The 23,386-nt window shown below is 41.5% G+C and overlaps 1 protein-coding gene across 3 annotated transcripts in view; it reads left to right on the top strand.

Annotated features, from left to right (window-relative positions):
- Window positions 1-23,386, top strand: part of rbms3 (RNA binding motif, single stranded interacting protein) — a 382,296-nt gene that overhangs the window by 176,747 nt on the left and 182,163 nt on the right. For all 3 annotated transcript variants that reach the window (XM_049601753.1, XM_049601755.1, XM_049601754.1), the window contains one exon: window positions 10,065-10,123. In XM_049601753.1, coding sequence (XP_049457710.1) covers window positions 10,065-10,123 — 59 coding nt within the window. The remainder of the gene's footprint in view (window positions 1-10,064; window positions 10,124-23,386) is intronic.

The following is a 23,386-nucleotide window of genomic DNA, read 5'->3' as shown; positions in this document are numbered from 1 at the left end:
GTTTATGCTGCCAAAGTAAACTAGATGTTCTGCAGTGTTGCCAGTGTGTGCTTTCGCCCAGTGAATGTAACATTTGTTGAAGGAGAGGAAATGAGAAAAGAAAGAGCAGCCACTCAAGGCCGGATTACCTTTCTGTTCCAAGATGCTTCCCACATTTAGAGACGTTAAAGGTTTGAGAGTAAACATTTGGCAGTTTACCGCAAACCCGCCAACAAAACACTGGGGGAATCCCAGCACCTAAAAAAACATGGTGAAATTCTGCCAAGAAAAAGATAGAGTGCTAAAGCCAAAAAAGGAATTATCCAATTTGTTGAAGCGTTTTTGATTTATTGCTGCTCGTGCTTGCCAACACAATGTTTTGATATTTATACTGTAAAGCTTTTATAATTTAGACAGCATTATCCTTTAACAAAAGTGTAGAATACTCTGCCATAACTATGGAATACTTCACCATATACCATACATCATATACAGTACCATACCAGACAATGTAATTAGCCTGGCAGCCTTTAACTCTGATCCAACAAACAAGTTTTGTGCTTATGACGAGTCCGACTTTGGACTCACTTTGCTAAAACGTGTCACAGTCTCCATGCAGTTCCATGCTGGGATAAAGATAAAGGCCATTACCACCAACCTGTCAGCTCTGAGGCTCAGAGGTCATGAGACGAAGTCACTGATATTAACTCAGAGTAGGTGGAGTGAACAGCTGCTCTGCTCCCTGCCAGGTGTCCATCAGGATAGCTCTGCCCTCCTCTGTTTATTCTTCCCACTGCGTCTCTCTGTGTCATCACATTCATTTGTCTGTCTCTGACAGTTTTTGGTCTCTTTCGAAATATCTGCCTTTTTGTCTTTTTCTTTGAACTTATTTTAGCCACAGACTTTCTTCTTATTTTACCGCTCTCTAAAAATGTTTCCTATTTATGAGTGCTGTGCTGTTTTTTTTTTTTCTGCTTTTTGTCCTTCACGCAGATCCAGGCTTGAGATTTGAAATGTTAAGGTGTTAGTAAACAGTTAAAATACATGCAGTAATTTCACTTGGAGATTGGAAGTTCTAACAACAGTTTTGCTGTTGTATGTCCCAGATGCTGCTCTTAGTCTTGTTTGTCTTTGCAAAAGTGCCAAACATAAGAAATGAACAATAAATAAATAAAGACATATTTGAAGCTTAAGGTTAGCTACATCCATATGGATTTTCAGTAGTCGCATAGCAACTGCAGCAGCAGCAGCAGCATCTCACACGTACATCTGTTTAATATTTCTATCCGAAAAGATGCCCTGTGGACAGGAGGCCTGACCTCTGTTTGAGCCACAGAGACATACGAGCTGTGGGACACCTCAGCTGCTTTAAGATGGGATGACTTTCAAGGGCAGCTGACACACACTGCTTTTATACAGCAAGATGATTCCTGCTGATCTCAGTCACAAGGCATACACATGCACTTATATCATTAACTTATATATATGCAAAATTCACACAACATACTTTCCTTTTCTTACTCTATTGTGTGAACACCTGAGTGTTTGTGCATGCTATTTGTCTGAGATTTTCCATTTCTATCTGTCATCCCATTTATATCTTGCTCTCTCCTACATCCTGTTTCTCCTTTTTATCTTTGATATAAAAGTATAAAGAAGTCATGTTTCTCTTCCATCTTTTTTTTTTTTTTCCTCTGCTCTGTCCTCTCTGTGCGTCTGCCATGGTGACACCTGTCTCTTGCATTAGCATCAAAGACTTAACGAAAACAAAACACATCCTATAAAATTGTTGGTTATCTCGAGTGTTGATAGAATAGGTGGAATTTTCATGATATGTGCAAATACTTCAGTCCTATTCCAAAAAGAAAAAAAAAATCCATACAATTGATATCTTAAAGGGGAACACCACTTAAATTAGGAATTCCAATATGTTAGTTCTATGGTCATGGAAAGTTGAATCAATATTTGTGAACATAAGCTGCCCCTTCTCAAAAACAAAAACCAGAGAAGTAAGTCTCAAACTTGAGATGCCATCAGAAGTCTGGTGCTGCTCCATAGACAAAGGCTGTGTCCAAAATTCAACACTAATATGCTACTTAATAAGGTTAAACAGTATGAGAGATTTTTTAGTACGTTCAAAACCTAAGTATGTGACATGCATACTATTTCCAATGAAATATTGCAATGGACACTAGCCCGTATCAATATCCCACAGTGCATTGTGATCCATGACAGTGCTCAACACAGATGATGGTGGACAGCGACCAAGACAGCAATAGCGCTTAGGCCTCATTTGCACCGCAAGCAATGCATTAGTGTAGTGCTCGCTAACGGTTGCTGTTTACTCACGTTTTCATTTCGGCGAGCTTGTTAACAAGTTAGAGCATTCACACCGCATCTGTTCTACGTGCTGCCTGTTTCATGTACTTACACATTTGTAGTACTAAATATTAATTCTCCAAGTGTTAGAATAATCACTGGCGCGCAAACCTGTCCACCATGGGCTTTGGGTCTAAAGTCACTTCTTCTTTTTTGGGGTTATTGGAGATTTGCAAACACGGTGCACTACTGCCACCAACTGTTCGAGTGTGGTTTGTATTTTGACAGGACAGCAGCTACACGAACGCATCGCTTGCAGTGTAAACGAGGCCTTAGAGATCCCACTTTGTTAGGTGTAACATTTTTTTAATTATCTTTAAATTGCCATTTGCACTGAAGTTGACACAGGTTACAATGGTTACTCTTACAAAATGTCGTGATAATTACACCTCAGTTTGTTTAAAGAAATACATACAATACTACTAGATATTCTCATAAAAGTATGTTGACAGATAGCATACACATTGGGAAGGTAGTGCATAGTATGAGATTTCTAAAGCGAATGAATGGGCCTGATATTGAAGATCCTTTTTTATACTTAAATGAGCTTTATTCTATTGTAGTATTCTCACTTCTGTAACAGAAACATACCCATATACTGAGAACATTCCCCTTAGTGCTCTCAGTGTCATCTAGAACATCTTTAATCATGAATTGTCTAAGGACCAGCTCTAAGCATTACACCTAATGACATCTCAAAATTGAGTTTTAGCACTCTAGTTTTTGGATTTGGGAGAGAGCTGTTCATGTTTACTAATACTTTTGGACTGTCTTCGCTGAGTTCCCCTTTCAATAACAAGACGTTACTAGAGATTGGCTCATCTTACAAACTTATTATCACTGTTTCGTCAGCTGAAATTGGTGTTAAGGTTGTCACTACCTGAACTAATGGGTAGAAATAATATATTTGAATGCTGCTCTCTGCTACTGACAAAGACACTAGTGTAACCATTACACATTTTTCAATAAAACCATGCTCCTCTTGGGCTTGTGAATCCCCTCTGGAAAATATTTGCTGCATGGAGCAAATAGTAAATCTGTATGGCAGGTGCACCTGCTTGTACATGAGAAGAACTTTTAGTGCAGCACCTTTTCTTTTTCAGTTACAGTATCTACCTTCTGCTAATTATTTTGCGTAAAGGCCTACAAGAGGTGATAAATTGAGGTTATTGTTCTCCACAGTGTGCCTTTTGCACCTGCCTTATTGCTTTGCACAGGTGCGCCGAAGGTGCTGAACGGGAACTGAGGCAGATTTTTCTGCTTTTATACAACTCATACAGTCTTACAGATGAACACAGTAAAGCCTAACCCTTATTCTTTTTGCTTATTTTGTTTTTATTTCATCAAAGAATGAGGGCTCAAATTGTATATGCATTATACAGTATTTAAGTCTTCATCTGTAGGCACAGATGGACAATCATATGCAGCTTTGTGTGCGCACACAGGCACAGACACACACTCGCACCTCACCAAGCATATATGCAAAGACATTCAGAGAGCACAGATGGGAGAGAGTGGTCTTAGATCCTAGTTCAGGTTTCATCTACCTACTGTTCAAGGCATTGCTGTGTTGTGTAATGGCAAACACACACACACACACACACACACACACACAGAGTTACAAACCTTTGGAGAGTACCTCCAAAGACTGAGGGCAAGGTCTCAGCACAACACTTGGGTGGTCCCTCCATCCTTTCCAGCACTGTGCTTTCCTGTGTACCAGCAACACCACAGTGACGTGTTGTGGTTCTGGCCAGCTCTCCCTCTACCCACATACAGCAAAGAGCCACTTCACTTTTCCCAGACGAATGACGGAAATGAAATACGCCTGGATCGTTTCATCCAGCGAGAGAGCGAGAAAAGATAGAAATGCAGCGCTGGGATGTCACTTGTGTGTGCATGCAGCTGCCCTCTTAAAAACGTAGCCGAGCTTTCGGCTCAGCTTCAATTTTATCGCATTTCAGTGCCCAGACAGCTGTCAAACGAATGACATGTTTTACATCCACCACAATTTGTACATTTCATCAGCCTAAAATAGCTCATAAAGCTTCTATTTTTTATAGGCGGTTTCATTTCTGGCGTCTTCTTTTCTTAGGGTTGATCCGATGTTGCATCAGAATGATTGCCATGGGATTCCTATTAGGAGGGAGGAGGAAGGGAGAGATAAAAGGAGAGAAATGAAGGATACAGAACAGGAACGAGAAATGGAGAGGATGGTAAAGAGACATTAGGAGAGAAAGAGAGGGAGCAAGAGAGAGGAGAAGATTTGTGAGGAGGAGGGAGGACCGAGGGCCAGCGGAGTCAGAGATAAGAGGCTGCGAGAGTGATTGAAATAGGATTAGTGGAGACAGGCTCTGCATCCCCGGCCACAACATCACAGTGTTAAACCTGTGCTTCACAGGGACTGCCTCTGTCACATCAAAGCCTCCCCAGGCCTGCCTGGCAGAGAGGCGAAGGAGCCACCAGCAGGGTCGTCCACAGCCACACACACGCCACATACATGAACAGGCTGATCACATTCGCCATCCGTCTCCAGTATGCCTCCATTATGGGCAGGAAGCTGGCTCCTTCCACCTTGCCTTTTCATCTCGCTGCAGTGTCTTTGTGGTGTGTATTTGGACCGCGGAAAGGATGCATTGATGAGCCATCTTTAACATTTAATGAGGCAAGCAGTGATGAGTTGGCATTGGAAAGCTACTGTCTCCTGCTTCCCCAGAGTCCAAACAAAGTTTTAATGAGAACTTTTCCCCCAATTTGTGCCAAAAGCACTGAGCTTTTTAACTGCTTCCCAGACTGAAAGCATACAAAATTTTTCACTTAAGTACTGAAGCAAGGGGGGACACCTGTGTTCAAATAAACAGACACGCATGCAGGAACAAACACAACAGCTAGCTCAGTGACTTGCAAGTAAAGCTTGGCAAGAAATCAATATTGTGATATAAGATTCAATATAATCTCTGATTTGATTATATTGTTGACATATTTCTAAAATCTTATCTTTTCAAGGTGTTTAAGGTTGTTTTATACTTAATTTATACACTTTTCTGACCCTATTTGAGTGTTCTAGCTCAGTTAAAAGAGAAGTGGTTGTCATATTTACATTACTATTCATTTTTATATTGTATATTGATCATTTAGGCATTTATTTTAAAGTCAAGATGAAGTGCCTTTTTAACCCTTTCAGATAACATCCCAAGCTGTATTGTGCACCCATATGACAATACATACCAAAAATTTTACAACATCATGTTTTCCTCCTGTAAAGCAAAATATGATGTTTGCTCATGTAAGCTAGTACCAATTTCAACCGTAAGTTAGCTAGTAACAGCATGGTACATCAGTGTGTCTTTGGGCATACACCATCTCAAACTGTATGTTCTGTTTTCCCAAAATATTGTGGTTACAAGCCTAGAATTTATTCACTTTGAAAAAGGTGTTACGAGAGACAGCTCCAGATTATGTACAGTGGACTGCCTAAGCAACTACATCAAGCATACGGTGGTCTCTCTGTCAGACAGATACTACTATCTCACCTGTCAAATCAAATTCATTATTATATGACATTATTACATGTCCTAAATGCATATCCTGTTGTACATGGAAATACGACTCAATACTGCCCCCTTGAAACGAAAGCCTGTTTCTCCGACAGCCTGCTATCCCCAAAACAAACATACATTGCTCCAAAGTTCCATTTCTTAGAAAATACACACTCTCTGCAGTTACTTTCAGTTTTCCAGTGGCATTTGAGCCACCAATCATGGTGTTTTTACCAACCCTTTGTGGTGTTTCTCAGCTGCCTTTGAGCCACTGATCTCAGGTCTTTTTGTTGACCCTTCAGTTTGAGTTTGACACCCTGAACCTGGGTGTTTTTCACTGAGTCATCCCTGCGTTTCAAGCGACTTTGTGTCACCAGACATGGGTATTTTGAGCCAAAATATGATCTTTTCCAAACCATAACCAAGTGGTTTGAGTGCCTACACCTAACCACACATTCACCACAGCACTGATGACGAATGCAATGAATCCATGGTTTACAGAAACATACAAAACAAACACTCTTTCTTGCGATTGGGTTGTCTAACTGTAGGGAGTGTGCATTTTTTGGAGAAACAGGGCTTCAGAGCAGCTGTTTGAGTGTATGTTTTTGGGATAACAGTCTGAAGGAGAAAAGGTCTTTCAATCCAGTGAGATATTTTTTCAGACTGATTTTCGGGCCATCGGAACAATGTTCAGTCCCCATTTTATCTGGACTTTAAAATATCCCGTATTTTGAGTTTGTCCGTATTGTCCTTTTCTAATTCCTGCCTGGTGTATTTTATTAATCACTAAATCTAAGTTAAATCACAATATACAATATATAAAATTTCACATACCATCCTTGAATATTCTCCCTTATCACCAGTCCTTACTCCTTGTTTCTCCCCAGATTGTTTCTCATCAAACACTAAAATACTGCAGTTGCTAACCCAGCTCTGCATGTTCTCTAATCAAATGAGCGCTCACTGTTCCATGCTCATCTTGTGTACTTACGCTTGAGAGTGTCTCAATGTGATCAAATGTTGCAAGTTAGTCGTGTTCTGTTGCAGTAGATTATGGATCCCTATAGTTAAAATGGCCTGTTTATCTGCTGAAGAGAGACAATCCGCTGATTGGTGAGTGCTGTCTCCGTGTGTGCATATTTGTGTGTGCGTGTGTGTACTCACGCGGTATCTGTATTTGTGTGTGTGAGCTGGTAGTTTTCCTCTCAGAGCTCATCAGTTCATATCCACCACCCACCCCACCGCAGCATGCAGTAAATAGAGTCTCCGCCACTCGTTGAGAAATGGCACAATTATCCCCTGCTGGTGAAATATGGGCCGGGATGCACCACTGCTTCTTCCCTACAGAATGTGTGTGTGTGTGTGTGTGTGTGTGTGTGTGTGTGTGTACGACAAACTGCTCACTCATTGTGATGTGTGCTTAACACACAGGGAATTGTTCTCACTTATGTATTTATACACAAACATGTATGCATCTCACACACAAGTGTAATTGTTCAAACAAGGTTGCGCCTGCACACACACACTCACACATACACACCTACACGCAGAATATGCACGCGTGCAGATTGGCACACACACACACACACACACACACACACACACACACACACACACACTGTACTTACAGTGCTTCTCGCCCTGCACACAATGCAGAATGTTGCAATTTTAGCTGAGACAAGCAGATAGAATAACTCACTGTCAGTCAGTCAGTAAGGTCAATCTTTCAATTCCAAAAAAAATCATGGCAACCCACTGTGCATGCAGAGCTGTGGAATAAAGAGATTTAATACCTTTCAGTATTGCAGGGAGCTACACCAGTAACATAATAAGAAAGGTGGACTTTTGTGGACGATTTCAGCTTTTGTGTTGGGTCTCACAGAGAATAATACTACATCTTACACATGCTTCTTATGAGAAGGTTATATGTATAAATGGGTTATATGAGAGAAAAAAAAACGGCACCAGTGTATCGAAACATAGCCCAGGGGGAAAAGAAAACGCTATTAGGAGGGCACCACTAGCATCCATACAAATTAAGACCAATGAGCTCTCCTAAGTCTCTAACTCTTCTAAGTCTTTACCCTTTTGCACTGTGCTCCAATAACAGTTGAGCAAACTTGGTACCCACCAGAACCTTGATCAACTTTTCCTTTTTCTGTCAGACTTCGATATGTGCTAGGTTTATCTATGTTGGAAATAATTGTGAAGATGGCTAAACGATGTGGCTTGGGGACTCTCACAGTCTTCACAGACATATTACACTGCCATGTCTTAAGTCAGCTAATGTAAGCAATACGCTAGCTAACACTCCTGCAAGCAGATTTAGCCTCATGTCACATCAACAGCGTCACTCAGCTTTGCTTCTTCCTTACTTCTAAGGTAACATTAAAGAGATTTTGAAAGGACAGCTAGTTTGGTTGCTGATATATTTCTAAGATGATGTGAATTATTGTCAGCCAGAAAAGATCAAAGCTAACGTGCCTTTGTTTGTATTATCTTTGTAGAGTTACGTGCTCCCTCAAAATAACTTTGTACACTAAAGAGAGACAAGGTCAGCACCATGGTTTGTAGTCAGAGGTAAAAACATAGAGTAAATTACTGATCCCTAGAAGGGGAATGGGGAACACATACCGGGCAGCTAATTTGTTATCCTAAGATGGCGTAGGCATGACTCGCCCCACTCTCTTGCTGATTGGCTAGTTCTCGTTGTCTTTGTTGTTTCAGTTGGTTCGGATTGGACTTGAGGAGTGACATTGGCCAGGGTTAGGGTAAGAATGTCAAGGTAAGCCAATCAGAGGCAGAGTAGGGCGGGTCATGCCTTCGCTGACTTGCTATCCGAAAGCACAGGAGCAGTTTTGACCGATAGCCTTGTCATCCTTAGTCTCTGTTATGCAAAAGAATGTGTGACTTCTGACTTTGTCTTCAAGACCAGAATCAGTTGGTCTCAATTTGCCTTTTTGCTTTGTTGAAAAAAGAATATATCCTTCAATTGCATACCGTAGCCTTTGGTGTCGGCTTCTTGAAACAGCATCTGGCTGACGTTAAACTAAACCAGCGTTGCCATGTTTCTTTTTGTCAAGCTTGTCCGATCTCTTATTTTGATGATGAGGTTTCGTCCGTCAGGCCTTCTTAAAGATCAACATTCAAAAAGCTTGTCCAGTCTAGCCACAGTAACTTAGGGTGTGGACTTAATAATCTATGTTTACAGATACCAAAAAACAAAATTCATACATGTAGATACACGCCATTAGAAAGAATACTTCTATGTATAGGGCTGAATCAAACTGATTCAAATAGGAAAAAATACAGGATTCAAGAATGAACCAAAAGGTTACATGTTATACAATAGGAATTTGGATTGCCAGACGATGGATTAATTGTATAATATCATAAAAAGTTTAATGAACTTTGTATTAGGCCTAAATATTTTATTGCGTAAACAAGAATTATCCAAATGTATGATAATTATATTAATCAAAAGAATGCCAATCACAAAAAAATCAACAAAAAAAAATCACATATACTTAATAGACTGTATTGTAAATGTCATGCTTGTTGTTTGTTGTATTTATGGAAGATGCCAAAATGCAAAAAAAAAACATTAACAATATGTTCAGTGTTTTAAAGTTCTAATTAATAGCCATGATATGTTGGGTTATCAAAAGTATTTCCACGCTGTTTCAACAGTTTTTAAACTAGAAAATATTGCAATAGAACAAATTACAAATACAACAAATTATATCTTCCTACTGAGAGACCAAGCCTTTTCTTCATGCTAGTTTTCATATGTGAAAGGAATTAATCAGAATTTATTATGTTGTTCTGTATGCTAATGTAACAACTTCACTTTTAAGATCGTTCACTGTGCTCGTATGCTTTCAGACCTTTTGAAAATGTTCAGTGACTCGCTCAAATGTCAGAGGGCTGCACATTCATTTGAAGTCAGCCATACACATAATGTTATTAACCTTAAGTGATTTCTCTTTCCAATGGCTTTTGACATTTGTGCGACTTTGCAAATTGCTAGTTGCAACTAAATGGCAGAGAGTATGGAGAATAAGACATCTACTTTAACCAGGGGATGGCAATTTTAGTGAACTGCCCCACCAGTCAAAGGTCTGTAGGTCAAAACCACTCAATTTCGTTTCTCTGTCTTTACAGGTATGGAAAAATAGTGTCAACCAAGGCCATTCTGGATAAGAACACCAACCAGTGCAAAGGTAAGTCATTACTTTGTCTGTCTTGTACACCCACCTTGTTTTAGTGCACCAGCTATCACTCTCAAGACTACGTGTTGTCACGGTGAACAACAATCCAAGCCGTAAATTTAGACATCAGCCGCGGAAGCCTTGCTCTGTAAATCAGTGATTTAGCGAGTAGCTGGCTTAACACTGCAGGAAGGCTTCGGGTAAACAACCTGCTCTTAGATGTCACTGCCCTGCTCCAGAGGATAAGCAGTCACTGTCTCAGCCCCTCCCTGTCTCCTCTTCGATTTCCTGTTTTGTAATATGGAAGACAATCTTTTGGCGTGTTTCTGTAAAAGGTCCATTAAGGGGTCTGTGCAGCAAATGGTGCACACATGCAGCGACGACATTAGCGGCTCATTTTGAAATTGTTTTTTGAACACACACGCTACACACATTCACATGCTCGAACGTACTCGACCAATTAGAGGGCTAACAAGGTAGTTGGGATTAGATTAACTATTGACTATCATTGTCACACTCACCTTCTCAGGGTCTTGGCTCTATATTCACTTTAGCCACCTGCCTCGCATGGCTGTAAATACATTTCACATGCTTTTCTTTTTTTTTCATGCAATCAGTTGGTAATGATCAGGACCAGCTTCAGTGAAGAAAGAGCGAGAGAGAGGGGGAGAGAACGGAGCGATGGAAAGATGAGGAAAAAAAAAAAAAGATTAGTGTGCTACTTGCCCCGAGGTGTCTGGCAGCACTGTTTAAGAGCTATTGAAGTTCCATCAATACTTTTAATTGCTTTTTGTGGTTTCCCGGGCTCTGAAGTGTGGCCTTTCAAGGTGAAGCTGCCTTCTTAACCCTGCTCCACACCTGAGTTTATCCTGCCAGGCATGCTCTGGGTCAAAATGTTGAGGAAAATAACCTCTGCCTGTTAGCGGGTAGGGGAAAAAGGGTTGATTATCTTGACAGGTCCTTTTTTGTGAGTCCTGTGGGCTATTAAAGACAAGAATAGATGCATGTTTGTAGGAAGGATGTATCTACAGGTTACAGGACACAGCAGAGGGTGGATTAAAGAGGAGGAAGACAGAGTTGAGGGTGGTGAGGCTAAAAAAAGTAGAGGTGAAGTAAACCTCTTAAAATTTCTGTGGTGGAAGCAGTAGCCCCCTATCCAATTGCTGGCCCCCCAGTTACTCCATTACTATTTTGAAGAGGCTGTGGTGTGCTCTTTTTAAGCTAGTGGAAAGGTAATGGTCTCTGAAACTAGACAACCTAAGGCATCCATCAGTACCAACCATGATGGCAAAGCTTGTTTGTAAGAGGGCTAAATAATGCTCCAAGTTTAGGCTAAATGTTAGCGAGGGAACTAAACTCTCACCTCAAGATATGTGAATGAAACTGTGTTCTAAAACCAGTTCTCAAACATATCTAGACAGGAGTGGGAATCACCAGAGGCCCCATGATCTGGTATTATCATGTTACTTCAAGTCATGACTTAATATTATGAGAATTGTATGTTTCCGGTTATGCTATTGCAATACTTTTTTTAAATTGCAAATTATGTTTCCAAAGGAAAACTTCTTCTATTAAGAAAGTTTTTCATCTGTTCACCTCACTTTAATCATTACTATTATTACAGTTAACTGTATATAGTGTACTTAAAAAGCAATTGATTTCATTATTTTAATACTGTAGGTGAAGTAGAGATCAAGTAAACATCTTTAAATTTCTGTGGTGGAACAGTAACCCCCTATCCAGTTGCTGGCCCCCCAGTTGCTCCATTACTATTCAGTCTCTTCAGAAAATCGCGATCTTGCGATTGCAATAATTAACGCAAATTCAACAAAAGTCCGCAATACTTGCAGGGCCTTGCAATTATTCAAAAGTCCCGCAATTTTTCTGCGTTTTCCATATCTTCCGGCTGACCGGAAGTCGTCACGCATGCGACGTCATTTGAAACGTCATCAGACGCGTCATCAAATCACACTAATGGTATTGCAGTATGGAACGCTCTGTATTGACATAAGAATTTGCACTGTTAAAATGCATATAATATGTGTTGAATGTATTGAAATGTAATAAAATGTTATGTTTCTCTTGGAAGAGCTTACATGTTGTTTTACAGTCACATTTTCTGGTTTGAGAGCTACAATATTCATTCATTATTGGAGTCCATGTTTTGAACCGAATTAAATAAAACTAAAGAAGAGAACTATAAAAAAAAAAAACATTTGCAGCTATTTTTGTAATATTCAGTATGATTATTATAGCTAGTGATTACAAGACTTATCTTTTTTGGAGGTAGTAGTTTTTAAAAAAGCACTTTTTTTTTCTCCTTTTGTCATTAGCCTCAATTTTTGTCATTTGCCACAATTTCCCGCAAAAAATCACATAAAAATGCCACAATTTGCATCGCAATTTCAAAAGGCTCCCTTAAACTCTCACTTCAAGATATATGGATGAAAATGTGTTCTATGTATACCCAAGAGTCTCCCCTAACCTTGAAAAGGCTAGTTCCCATTAAATGTTTTGTTCCTTACAATGCATGTACTCCTTCAGTGTTGGTCTTCATGTTTGTCTTTTTACGGTAAAGGATAACCAGCCCATATGAAGAACAATTAATCTCCCAACATGTTGGTAACATGGTTGTGGAACTCAAATGTTAACTTTACTGGTATAAGTCTATACACATCAGATAATTTGTAAAATTAGCTGTAAAATAAGAAACCAAAGCAAACTACTACTTCAACAGCATAAGCAAAATTCTCAAATTCAGTTATGGATTTTAGTTTTGGTGTGCCAACCCAAAATCTTTCAGTGGCCCCATATGGCCACCATCATGAAAACATTGTAGGGACGCCACTAGTTGGAAGAAATACACTGGGCTCCGTTGCAGGTTATCCCTCTAAGTGTTCAGCTGACCTGAGTTATGCACAGCACAAAAAAACCCGCTCAGTTTAGCACTGTGTTGTGTGGGAGACAATGTTTCCCATAAGTCACCCTCCTGGAATGCAGCGCTGCTGAGATGCCAAAAAGCAAATACAAGCAGACGTATTTTATGAGTGGAGAGGAGCGTCCTGCTCAGTGAGAGAGAGGGAGATGGACGGAGGGGAGGATGCGTACAAAGAGGAAGTAAGAATGTGAGGAGAAGGACTGAGTAACCTTGAAGAGAAAATTACAGTTCTTTAGTGTTTGAAAGACAAGTTGAGGAGAAGAGAAACAGCACAAAAACATAATTTCTGCCGCTGCAACTCCACATCTCTCCCCATCTCACTGTTTCCTGAGAGGTGAGCAGGTATCAAAGCATAAACGAGCCAAGCAGGGTGTATTGAAGCCTGATGGGCCGGCGTGCGTCTGCGCTCCCGGTAACAAAGCGAAATCGACACATCGCCCTGATCTAGTCACGCATTGTTTCCAGTCATCTGACCCCCTCGACCCTGACACTTGTTTAAATGTCAGAGCGGCGGCTTATCACTGCTGTGCCACCATCACACAGCGAGCATCCCTCTCCTCCAGTCTCCTCTCCTGCTCCACCTCCTCTCCTCCCTCTTGTGTTATTTGTGTTTAGTTCAGCTCAGTGAGCGCACTGCCAAAAACAACGTGAGAAAAATGGGATAGAGAGGAGGTCAGGACCAGTCATCTCTGCGAGAGAGAGATCGACAATCAGCCTGTGGAAACAAAGAGGAGAGCATATCTCTAACTAACTTCTCTACTCTGCTTTTATATTTTCTCTCCCTGTCATTTTATTGATTCAGAAACTTTTGGTTAAATTCGACTTTATATATGCTAAAATAAGTTCTCCAGACAGGGAATGGGAATCACTAGAGGCCCCATGATACGGTATTATCACGTTACTTAAGTCACGACTCAATATTATTAAAATTTTATGTTTGGGTCATGCAAAGTATTGCAAGACTTTTTTAAATTGCAAATTATGTTTCCAAAGGAAAACATTTTTCAGGATCTGTGTTATCAAATAAGATACATTTTTTCATCTCTTCATCTCACTTTAATGATTTTTTTTATTGCAGTAAACTGTATAAAGTGTACTGAAAAAGTACACTTTTTATTCTAGTCCTGTAGGCTACCAAAAGTTTGATTTGTATTTGCACTATTAATAATTTATACAATAAAATAATCCATATTTGGCAGCCATTTTGATAAAGTAAAGCTTTGCAAAATATTCCAATACTATGCTGAAGTGATTTTTTTTTTTTTTTTACCTACCTCAAATATTGAAACATTTTAATAATATGGTGTATTTATCCTGTGTTGCTGCAGTTTATTCTTTATTATGATTACTAGCAGGATTGAATTAATTCTGCAAATAAGGTGTATTATAATTTACATGAATGGAATACAAGTACAGACAAGACAGAGAGAGAGTAAGAATATGTATGTGTACAAACTCATCTTCCACCATTAGACACTGTTCATGCTGACATGAGGACTGCTTAAAAAATAGAAGCCCCTTCATTGGGGGTGCAAATATGTCCGGCAAAACAATGCAGGGTAGCAGGCTTTTAGATTTAATGGTGTCTTTTTTAAGTTGCTTATTGAAGTTTTTAGATATCTAGATACAATATCCACTCACCCACCACTTTATTAGGTACACTCAACTGCTCTTTAACGCAAATAGCTTATCAGTCAATCACGTGGCAGCAACTCAGTGCATTCAGGCATGTAGACATGTAGACATGGTTGAGACGACCTGCTGACTTTCAAACCGAGCATCAGAGTGGGAAGAAAGGTGATTTAAGTGAATGTGGAATGGTTGTTGGTGCCAGACAGGCTGGCCTGAGTATTTCAGAAACTGCTGATCTACAGTGATTTTCACACACAACCATCTGTAGTGTTTACTGAGTATGGTCCGAAAAAGAGAAAATATCCAGTGAGTGAGTGAGCGGCAATTCTTTGGGCGAAAATGCCTTGTTGATGCCAGAGGTCAGAGGAGAATGGCCAGACTGGTTCAAGATGATAGAAAGGCAACAGTTACTCAAATAACCACTCGTTACCACCAAGGTCTGCAGAAGACAATCTCTGAATGGACCGCACGTTGAACCTTGAAGCAGATGGGTTACAGCAGCCAAAGACCACACCAGGTGCCGCTCCTGTCAGCTAACAGCAGGAAACTGAGGCTACAGTTCACACAGACTCACCAAAAGTGGACAATAGAAAAGCTTTGCCTGGTCTGATGAGTCTGGATTTCTGCTGCGACATTCAGATGGTAGGGTCAGAATTTGGTGTAAACAACATGAAAGCGTGGATCCATCCTGCCTTGTATCAACGGTTCAGGCCAGTGGTGGTGGTGTAATGGTGTGGGGGATATTTTCTTGGCACACTTTGGGCCCCTTAGTACCAACTGAGCATGGTTCAAACACCACAGCCTACCTGAGTATTGTTGCTGACCGTGTCCATCCCTTTATGACCACAGTGTACCCATCTTCTGATGGCTACTTCCAGCAGGATAACACACCATGTCACAAAGCTCAAATCATCTCAAACTGGTTTCTTGAACATGACAGTGAGTTCACTGTACTCCAGTGGCCTCCACAGTCACCAGATCTCAGTCCAATAGAGCACCTTTGGGATGTGACGGAATGGTAAATTCACGTCATGGATGTGCAGTTCACAAATCTGCAGCAACTGTGTGATGCTATCATGTCAATATGGACCAAAATCTCTGAGGAATGTTTTTAGCACCTTGTTGAATCTGTGCCATGAAGAATTAAGGCAGTACTGAACCTGGTACTAGCAAAGTGTACCTAATAAAGTGGCTGGTGAATGTAGATTAAGTGTTGTTTGATGACTATATTGCTGCATTTCCACTGCACGCTATGGCTCAGCTATTCTCAACTTTTTTGGTTTCCCATTGGAAAAAGTTGTGGACAGTATCTGGTACTTTTTTTTGGTATCACCTCAGTCGAAGTTCCAAGCAAGTTGAGCTGATACCAAAACATGGAGTTAAAGCACTGCTGACCACTGATTGGTCATTAGACTTGCCATCCGCACAACACGGATATCCTGCACAAACCCACCATTTTTGAATAGCGTAAAAAAGCGGTTAGATCCTTTGTATAAACTGTAGCATTAATGCAAGTTAGATCCTGCCACAGCTTGTTTACTTAACCCTACAACCCCAGTTACTATATAGCTACCGCAAGGATGCATATGTGTATGTCCATGTACCTTTACATACATACACTGTGTAAGTATATACTAAATGTAGAATTTCATTATTCTTTAATACATACATTTTAAATGTTTATGCCTCCCTATAGCACAAGTGTTTTATTTGTATAACGTCTGTGATAAGATGATAAAAAAAAATGAATATAGGAGAGAGGATGGGAATGTGGTTCACTGATATGTGAGATGGAACCATGAGCGTGGGAGTGTAGACTGTCTGTTGTGGAAAAGCAGAAAAACAGTGATGACGCTTTCTGTACTTACAGGTCAAGTGTTAGGGAAATGCGTATTTTTGTGTGCATGCGAACATAAACCAACCCAGATACGACACCTACACACAAACATGAGCACTCAGTGTTTCCTCACTCCATCCATACGTTTGCCCTCAGCGGATGAGTGTGCGCAAGTGCAGCAAAGGCCTATTTGCAGTACAACATCACAAAAACTACACACCAACACCATGTAATACACCTCTCCCACGCACTCAAACACAAAGGGCACACTCTCTCACACACACACACAAAGACTAATCGTACCCCCGCACGCACTCCCCATCCATCTGCCTGAGGTGTGTTAGGCTCTTGCAGCAGCAGTGGCCATGCAACAGATCTATCAATCCTCTTCCTAACATCACAGCATGTGTGCCTGCCTGCCTGTCTGCCGTTTCTGGCTGCTCTCCTCCACCACTGCACCACGCAGGCCTTTCAATGAGCCTCTCTATCTTCATGGCGCTGACTCACTCCCTCGCTCCATACCTTACTCTATGACACACACACACACACAGGCTGCCAGGCACACACACTTGTTCGTACTCTTGCAAGGGTGCACAACAGTCGCATACAAACCTTGCATGCTGATAAATACACACACACATGCTTTGGATGTAGCCCAGTTCAGAGAGAAATGGTAACAGGAAGTTGTGAAAGGGCTTTAGGGCTGTCGAGCGCTGTGGGTAAGAGGAGGCATTCAGCTCTTCATCTCTCCCTCTTTCGCTCTCATGCTCCTCCGCACTCTCACACCGCTTCTCCTTCCCTTTTAGTCTCTGTTTTTCTCTCTCGATCTCGTACACTGTCTATCTATATATCCATCTCTGCACTTTCACATTTACTGTAGAAATACAGCAGAGATTTGGGGTTTGCATCACAGACGGAGTGGGGGATTGAGAATGGCAGAGGGAGAGAGAAAAGGAATAGATTGCGGGAACCCAAAACCGCTCATTTGCCATCCATGCCCACAAGGGCCTCTTAAAAGGCAGCGGCGGCATTTGAAATAAAGCAGGGCTGACCGAATGGAGACATTTTATTTTTCCTGCCAGAGCCCGGAGGCAGAGGAAATGACCTCAGCCCTTTAAAGGACCTCCGTTTCCTCCTCCGCCGCTGGGAGATAAGGCTGCGTCGAGATTCACCGGCCTGACTGGCACTCTGCCGCGACGGACCACCGCACTGACTGGTGGGAGATAGATGAGATGAGAAGATAGTCTCTTGTGGCTGTGTGTTCGGCGGTTTGTTGTTGTTCATTTCTTTGCCCTGTAACTTGCCATCCATTTTGTATGAGGATGTTAAAAACTCACAAGGGCATTACATAAACTCGCATCTTGAAAGAATTACTGTCGCCTTTACTCTATTATGTGGGTGACTTGATGTAAAACAGGCTCACTTCCTATTTGGTTCCAAAAAATTCCAATCATGTTTGAAGTATCCAAACATTTGATTGTAAAGATAAAAGCAACATATATGCTTAGTTATAACAAATGTACAGCAGGATGTCTCTGCATGCTGTTCCTGAACTCTTTGCCTTTTAAATACCGAATCAGTTTCGCCCAGCCTGGCTGAGCTGCATATGCAGCCTCCTTATGGTTCAATTTAAAAGCCCGTCAGAAGCTTGACCATTACAATCTGAAGCATCCCATGCCCTTACCACAGGATCAGCCTAATGGAGAAATATAGGCAATGTTACATTCTATAAAAACAGATTTATTGCTGCAAGCATAAGGGCTATTGATGAATGAGGTGACGCTCTGCAAAAAGGCCTGTTTTTCATTGTCATGTGCATGTGTGTCTGTGTATTTGGGTTGGGGTGGGAAGGAAGCGATGGCGGGGGGGGGGGAGCAGAAAAGGCAGAGAGTGCTTTTTGCATCCGTTATTGGTTTCTCATTAGAGGGCTGAGATATAAACATTTGTCTATGTTGTACACGGTGCCGGCGCAATTAAGGATTCTCTTTGCCGCCCCCTCTGCCCTTTGAAAGTGAATTATGTGCAGATGAGAATCTCGACTGAAATGTGGCCAACAACGGACCTTTTCCAAATGCCTCAGTTCCCTAAAAGCCATTCCAGAAAGAGGCGAGATCGGCTGGAGGAGCGAGGGGGAGAGAGCGTGTGCTGTTTCCTGCTTGCATTGCGTATTAATGACTCTAATTAGCAATAGCTGAGGGATAATCACATTGATTTGGACAGATTCAGCATGCAGAACCTCATTGGATAACACCCGCAGCCTTTGTTAGCACCCACCCGCAATCGCATGCACACACAAACCACAAACACACAAGAATCCCTTTTCTCTCCTTCAACCCCCCCTTCAGTCTCCAGTAAGTTCCAAGTTGGCTATTCACCAAGTAGGCATCTGATTGGCCAAGTTTGTCGTAAATAGAAGCAGCCAGGGCCATCAGTGCTGCATTCCTTGAGCTCTGACCTTTTGTATCCCCTCCACTTCCTGTACTGTTTTTGCATGCAGTGTGGTCGTCGTCTGTATACAGTATGTGTGTGCATTTTTAATGATGGTGTGTGTGTGTGTGTGTGTGTGTGTGTGTGCAGTGGAGGTCGCTGTGAGGTGAAACCCAGTGGGCACTGAATCCCAGATTAAAATAGACCATGGTTTCCCAAGCGCATTTTTGCAAACAGATCCATTGCCAATTTTGGGAATTTGTTCATTTCTGAAGTGTTATTGTTGTCTGATCTCTCGATCCAAACAAAGACAGAAAAATCTAATAAACATCAAAAAAAGTACAAATGGACTCTTGGGAGCAGTGGTTGCAGATGTTTGTCACCACCATTCTCTCGCCATTGGCTCAGTCCATTTTACAACACATCCCAGAGCTCCCTTTCCTGTCTTGTTTGTTGACAAATGCCTCAAAGGGCACTGGTGGAAGGTGAGGGGGCGTACCTCCAGTCATCTCTTATCCTGGACCTAACCCGCAGTGAGAGATAAGGCCTTCCACTGACCTGCCAAGGCCCTGGCCCCTTGCACATCCCCTGACTAATGATCATACCCTTGATTAGTTAAGGAAGGCATAAATCATAACTGCAATGAAGAGGAAGGCTAGCTGGGGGCGGCCGGGCCGTTCCTCATGAATGACTAACAGATGCAAGAGAAAAGAAATACGCTGCGTACTTGTTCAGACGTATGGGACACTTTGTCTTTGTCCAGATTTTAATGTTCGTCTCTACCAGGAGATTTTCCTCCATGTTCCGAGGGCGCTTGATTTTCATCGATCCGACTTTGTTCAAATATTTAGCCTGTCCTCTTGCCTCGCTGGTGGCGCTCTCAGGCCTGGTACCTGACGTGATTACATTGCTTATTACAGCCTGCCGCTCAAATGGGGATAACGTGGTGGCACAGAAGAAACACCCAGCATGAATACTAGATGGAATGATGGGAGTGCAGTGTATTTTAAGGTACTCTATAGGTGAAGTGAAAGAGAAGTGCGAATGAAGGACTGCACCTGCTCTTTGTGTAAAAATGTGCTTATACTGCTTTTGGCATTTTCACATCAACGGGTGCCATAATGAGCAGCTATTCAAGGCTGTTTGACATTCTAACCTGAGCGTGTTTGTGCGTGTGTGTGTGTGTGTGTGTGTGTGTGTGTGTGTGTGTGTGTGTGTGTGCGTGCGCGCGCGCATGAAACTGTGGACCCACTCATAATGCTATGAATATAGAGTGTGTTAACATGCATAACTCCACTGCCATGTGTGTGTATGATGGCATTTACAAGTTTGTGTTTGCTTGTACACTCGTGAGTGTGAACACCGAGCTGTGTGTGTGTGTGCATGTGTGTGTGTGTGTGTGGGCTCCATACAGCCACTCAGTGTTTTTTGCCACGGGTCTCGTTTTAACAACCTCTTGACAAGTAATTAACACCCTTCAGGTCTCAAACCTTTCACATGTCGTACCAAACACATCAGGGTTTGCTATTAAGCGAGCAAGCTGATGGAGCTACCAGGGAACTGAGCAGTGATGTCATTTACAGATCTGAATGAAGACCATATCTGCACAGTTTAGGAGACTATTTCTTTCTTTCTCAAAATGCTACCTTAGATCAGTGAATGTCAGCAGTGAGTAGATATTCTTTAAATGCCTTTCCGGTCTGTGAAGATAGTCAGAGGTGAGGGCAGAAGCCAGGTCTTCTGAAACCAAACTCCATTTGCCTTGATAGCATTTTTTAGCACCACAGCATGGCTTTTAACATAACTATACATCTCTCCTCTAACACACACATATATTAAACAGTGTCCCAACTGTCATACTGAATTTATTGCTAAAAATGTAGTAGAAGCCATATGGTGCTGTGCTATAGCTAATGAGTGTGAATAGATATGAATTAATTAAGGAACAAAGGAAAGAGGGCAGAAAAGGAAGAAAAATGATGAAGAGTAAAATGAAGAAGAACGGAATGCTTAGATGGAGAGGAGATCATTACTGTGAACCCATATGTTGAAATACTTTAATATTCGACCTGTGAAAATGTTAATCTAACATTTCACGTTTCATGCCTGCATCAGTGTTACCAGAATAGCTTCTCCAGTGTGATTGGTTGTCAATATAATATTAGTTTCTAAAGGATTACAGAGGAGAAAATGTGTTGGGAGCATCAGGGTTACATGAATGTTAAACAGTGTCATCCCTTACATGCACCCAGTCTTTTTGCACCTGTATTTATCAATTCTGATAGGTACATCACGGTTGCACAGGACCTATCTGTAACATTTGCACAGATATTGGATGGGCAATTTGTTTTTTCAACCTCCTGTTCAGTTTGTCTTCGGCACAATGAGCTGCCAGTGGCCCCCTTGGCCCCAAGCCCTGGCACTTTGCCCTCTGCAGATCCCGACTGCAGCTCTCTGACAAGGACACTCCTCCACCTGCGAGAGAAGATGACAAGAAATACAATACAGCCAATAGGCTGGCTGCTTCTGCCTGAGACGAATGCCTTAGCTATAAATCCATGTTGCAGGGTTGATAAGTTAATTGCCTGTACCGCTATCTCCCCGCTTGTGTCTAATATAGAAGAGCCTTCTGTGAGAGTTATTTTACAACAAATGGGTATTGTCTCCAAGCACAAGGCAGGCAGGATGGTGACAGTGGACAAGTAAATGAGGGATCTATATTTTGAGTCGTTCCAAGAGCTACAGTTAAAGCGATTTCACGTGTTCATTTTACCTCATCTCCCTGACGTGTCTTTAGGTTCATATGTGCACAAAGAGTATATTGATTAAGAGCTGTTGCAGCTGTGTTAGCAATTGGTAACAGGGTTGTTAATTTTATTTTTTACAGTATTGACTTATCGTGCAATATATGGACATGACCTTGATATTTTTGTTGACCTTGATATTGACTAATCTCTCAAGACAGATTCTGCAATTTATATTGTAGAATCTGTTGGCAGCCCTGTGTGAAAGACGACTAGAGGGGGGGGCTTTGAGTTTGAACGATACTGCTCTTCAGCCAATCACAATGGAGGGGGCATGGCCGAGACGTGCAGGTGTCCCCAGGAAATGTGTGCCTACAGAAACAGCAAGCTCCGCGTTCATAGCGACCACTCCACCCAAAACATCACCATCTCGTCAACGTGAAAAAAAATATTTTTTCCAGCGGATGTCTTAGTTACAACATGATTGAGCTAACTGGAGTAATTTCATGTCGTATCCGATAACGGGAGGCTTTTAACAGATGACGTCCTGATGTTAGCTTTGCTGCTGCTGTTAGGCTTTTAGCTGTCCCTGTCAGCTGCAGCCACTGATGCTTTCTAGACATTGTGATTTCCCATAACTGAATAAATACCACACATAGCAACACAATACTGCTTTGCTAGCTCAATCAAGATGTAACTAAGATATCCGCTGGAAAAAATATTTTATTCACGGACCGTTTATTGAGTTATTACCTTATTTTTATACAGTCTATGGTTATTACAGACACTGCTAACAGCTAATGTTAACAGCTAACGGTTAGCCCAGCTAATCTACGATATTATTGTTATTATTTACAAAACGTGCACACAGAAATAGTAACGTTTGTTCAGTCATTGTGTTTATAGACTTAACAAACATCAGATTAGTCTACACGGTGATATAGTGATGTGAAAAATGTGATATATAGCTAAACTCTGCTGGTTTTCTACCCGAAGTATTTGTAAACTACACAGCGATTCCCTGGGGGCACCGCCGGAAGTGAAGGGCGTGAGCAATCGCAGAGGCCCCTGCACTTCCGTTAGTCGAAAAACTCCGAGCTGTACCTCCAGAGGTAAAGGAAGAAAAAAAAAGTTGTTTTTTTCTTTTTACCGATGGATTTCCAGATTCAATATTGACTGTTGTGTTTACACATTTTAGCCAACATAATATCAGAATTAACCGCACAGTTTTCCTTCCCTGTATGAGACTTTATTTTGTCTCCAATCCCACCTACTGACACATGTCCGAAGAAAAATAAGCACTCCAAAGATGACACAGTGTAGCTCACGGGTAGCCTGCAGCTCCACTTTTGGAGTGGATGAGGCTCAGTCCTGATAGTCATTAGCTTGCCAACCCCTGGCAATGAGCCAAAAAGTCTGTCGTAGTTTCACCCTCCAGCAACTTCATCCTCCATAAATCCATCAGTAAACCATCCAGCTCCAAGACTGTCCATCCCCGATAGCCAACTGTAGCACACCAGCCAGATTATGGAGGTTACTGGGGTGCTCCCAGAGCTTTGTTGAGCTTGTCTTTTAGTTGCAAGAGGCATCACTTGGTTTTGGTTTGTTTGTTGTTCAAATTTTGTATCAAGTCTCAGACTGGGTAATTTTGGCTAACCCTATAAAGCCACTTTATTTTGTTATTTACTACCCTGTAT

The sequence above is a fragment of the Epinephelus fuscoguttatus genome, linkage group LG17, assembly GCF_011397635.1.
Source record: "Epinephelus fuscoguttatus linkage group LG17, E.fuscoguttatus.final_Chr_v1".
Lineage (NCBI taxonomy): Eukaryota > Metazoa > Chordata > Actinopteri > Perciformes > Serranidae > Epinephelus > Epinephelus fuscoguttatus.
This window is presented reverse-complemented; position numbering and strand designations above follow the sequence as displayed.